The sequence below is a fragment of the Pundamilia nyererei genome, unplaced genomic scaffold (genome assembly GCF_000239375.1).
Source record: "Pundamilia nyererei isolate P.nyererei 1_Seehausen unplaced genomic scaffold, PunNye1.0 scaffold00266, whole genome shotgun sequence".
NCBI classification, from domain to species: domain Eukaryota; kingdom Metazoa; phylum Chordata; class Actinopteri; order Cichliformes; family Cichlidae; genus Pundamilia; species Pundamilia nyererei.
The window spans coordinates 650,102-653,617 of record NW_005187667.1 but is presented as its reverse complement, the minus strand read 5'-3'; the positions used below and the strand labels follow the sequence as shown (position 1 = coordinate 653,617).

General features: G+C 49.6%; 1 protein-coding gene across 1 annotated transcript in view; it reads left to right on the top strand.

Moving 5' to 3' along the window:
- The first annotated feature begins 1,200 nt into the window (after positions 1-1,200).
- ncbp3 (nuclear cap binding subunit 3) overlaps positions 1,201-3,516 on the top strand; it is a 10,166-nt gene continuing 7,850 nt past the window's right edge. The window contains exons 1-6 of the mRNA XM_005750252.2: positions 1,201-1,493; positions 2,317-2,382; positions 2,603-2,708; positions 2,806-2,931; positions 3,058-3,183; positions 3,257-3,408. Of these exons, the coding sequence (XP_005750309.1) occupies positions 1,317-1,493; positions 2,317-2,382; positions 2,603-2,708; positions 2,806-2,931; positions 3,058-3,183; positions 3,257-3,408 (753 nt within the window). The 5' untranslated portion in view covers positions 1,201-1,316. The remainder of the gene's footprint in view (positions 1,494-2,316; positions 2,383-2,602; positions 2,709-2,805; positions 2,932-3,057; positions 3,184-3,256; positions 3,409-3,516) is intronic.

The following is a 3,516-nucleotide window of genomic DNA, read 5'->3' as shown; positions in this document are numbered from 1 at the left end:
TACAGAAACACACCGGTCTCGCCCTCTAGCTGCCATCAGCCTAACTACACTGACCGGCTGCATTAACATCTACTGTACAATGCAATTACACCACAACATCGTGAGCTCCACCTGAACCTTTTTTAAAATGCTGCGGCACACAGCGGCTGAGCGACGGGCTCAGGTGGGCGGTGCTGCAGGTGAGTCAGAGGTGGAGCTGCTGGAGGTCAGGGAGAAGAAGAAGCTTTGCGCTCCCTCTCTGAGGGACAATCGCACCAATTACGTCGAGTCTCGAGGTCACTCACTCCACTGGAAACTGCGCAGCTACAGGAGTTCAGGTTTTCAAAATAAAAGCTCTGGTTTGTTTTAAAAGAGCGACGATGATGCAGCATGAACACAAAGATGTCTGCATGTGTTTCTGATGTCATAAAGTGTGTGTGCGTGTGTGTGTGCGTGATGTAAAGCATGAATCTGTAAAACTGAACATTTCACAAATAAAAATCAGCTTCTTTCAGTGTTTATTGTTGTTTTTGTCGTGTCATTCTCTCCCAACATTAAAGCGGATTATTTTTCGTCCCAGTGGGTTTTTACTTTTGTATTTTTTTACTGAAGACACGCTTCAGCTGCAGAAGTCATTTTTGTCTGCAGCTACAAACTACTGTGCATGTCGTGTTCATGCACAGCTGGAGCCTCAGAGCCAGATGCTGGTTCAAAGCATTGAAAAAGGTTGATTGTCCTTTTGTGAAAGAACAAAAAACTAACAAATAATTAGTTGTTAGTTGTTCTTCTCTGTGTTAATTTGTGTATTTGTGTGTCTGAGTATCTGTTATAAAACAATTAAAGTAAATAAATATGGAACTTTATAAATAAGAGAGAAAATTATTGTTTAACTGAGAGATGAATAAATGTTTTTATACTGCGTTTTCATTAGTTTCTATTTCTGTCACAGCCTTGTGTTTATTTCTTTATTCAGTGTAATTCTGATAATGTTTTACTCTGTTATCATGCTTACCTGTTTATTAATTAGTTTGTACTTTTTTATTTGGATTTTTCAGACATTGTGCAGTACACTTCAGCCCTGTTATATTTAGGACTGTTTACATTTATTAAAAACATTTTTACATGTTCTACTATATCGTCTGTGACGCTGTTAGCGTGTCTGTTGTTCAGCACCGCCATCTGCTGAGCATGACATCACGTTTTACCCTTAAAAACCACAAGGGGCGGAAGAGCTCTGGTGCGCCGCCTGCAGGCCGCAGAAGAAGCCGTAGTTACCGTTTCCGGGTCAGCCCAGAGCCGCAGCGCTAGCGGCCGTTGTTAGCTGCTTGGTTAGCACCATGGCGGCAGTACGCAGCTTGCGGGTCTCGGTGAAATCAGACAGCGGCTCCGACCGCTCGGACTCCGATTCCGAGTCGGATAGAGATGCCCGCGAAGCCGAGCCAATGGAGGTGGAGGAGGGAGAGCTGGAGCCCGAGGACATCTCCGTTAACCGCTCTCTGAAGGAGCTGCTGCCGGTAAGCCCGGACTAGGCCCCGGCACTCCGGGGACTGGCGTCTCCGTCGCCCGGCAGATCCGCAGGAAGTGTCGGCTAGCGGTTACTTGAACTCCCGGCTCTCTCCCCGGGAGTCAGGCGTCCGCCCCGTGCTGTGGGGGCTGCCGATGAGCGGCGGGGGCCTCGCGTTAACCGGGGCTGGTTTACGTTTTCGACATGTTTGCGGGGTTCGTGTTTATTTCAGTCACTTGTTGCTGTGTTCACGTGCTGTTTGTGTGGAGCGCACGTCCCACCAAACTCTACTTAAAAAACATCGAATTTAAGATGTTTACGTGTAAAAGAAAGCCGAGAGCGCAGAGTGCTCAACTATTTCAGCAGGTATGCGCATACCGAACTGTTCTGCTTTCTTCTAAGCGTGAACCTGGGTTTCATTAGTCTTCCTTTGTTATTTACTCTTCCTGCTAGTATAGAGTGGCCCTGCCACCAAACCTCAGCTAAAACTAGGAAGTTTAACGTTTTTACGTGCAGAAAAATGCAAAACGGGGAGAGTTATTCTATTTGAATACACGCGCACTTAGTAGTTTTTATACCTTCACGGGTGTTTCCTCCCCTGCCAGCACACAGACAGTATCCAGAGCAGTTCATCAGCTGGAGAAATGAAAGTTTTCTTCTTGTGTGAAAGTCGCGTTAGAGTTGCTCTGGAGGCCTGTGTGGCTGCTGCTGTGGACTTCATGTGTTTCTCATGTGTTTACAGTCACTTTGTAATGTTGCTGAGGCAAACCAACAGAAATGGCTCAAAGGGAAAGTGAAACCGTGGCCTCCACTGCTGTCTGTCTGTTTCACAGGACACCAGTCGGCGGTATGAGAACAAGGCCGGAGCCTTCATCACTGGAATCGACGTCAACTCTAAGGTAAACCTTCAGAGTGTGGCCGGCTGTAGGCTGCTGCAAAGTGTTTCTCACTGTGGGTGATATTAGTGAAGTACATGCAAGAGTCTGAGCGCCTGTGGGGTCAGGACGCATGTGTCACCATGACCTGATGAGGTCAGGTAAAGAGTGATAGCTGAGTGGGAAGCGCAGGGTTCCAACTCATCTGACTACTCGAGTTCTTTCCTTTTTCCTTCCTCGTCAGGAGGCGATCGAAAGGAAAGAGAAGCGAGCGCAGCGTTTCCATTTTCACGGGGAAGAGAAGGTCGGCCAGCGCAACGTTTTCCTGGATAAAGACGCCATGAAAAAAGGTACGTGTCCTCTGTGACTGTCAGCAGGCAGAGACAACCTTTTCCTGGTCGGGAGCTAGTTTAACATGTCGTCGTCTTCTTCTTCTGTGGTGCCCAGCCATCCCCCAGCTGCGCATGGAGGCAATCCATGTGATGGGCGTGGACGACATGAGCACGCAGGACGTCTTCGGGTACTTTAAAGAGTATCCTCCGGCTCACATCGAGTGGATCGATGACACTTCCTGTGAGTACGGCGTGCAGACAGAAGAGCCGGGCTCATGAACCTGCTGCACGGGGGCGGGGCATGTGACTCTCCCAGCCAATCACAGCTCGGGTCAAACCCTGTTCTCACCACCTGATGGTTTCCTAGGTAACGTGGTATGGCTAGATGATGACACCCCCATTCGAGCGCTCATCAACACAAGCCGGATGCCCGACTCGGAGACTGTTACCACGGAGACGGGGGGCTCCAGCCAGCCGGGCGAGCAGAGCAAAGGTGAGGGCGAGTACTGTAGGGGAAAAGCACCAGAAGCCGCAGGGCATTGTGGGTAAATGTTACGATGTCGCAGGTCGGCGAGGTCAAGGATCAGATGACGAGGAAGATGAAGAGGAGGAGGGCGAGGTAGACGAAGGTGGAGAGGAAACGGCGAAGAAGCGCAGCGAGGACATTGAGGGGAAAGATGGCGACGCAGAGACGAAGACGAATTCTGAGGGCAGACAGGTAGGACGCCGTCTGACCAATCAGCTTCACTGACCAGTGCCCAAAAGTGATCGATGATGTCATCGGCTGTGTGTGCGCAGGACGACCTGTCGCGGGCGGAGAGAGCGT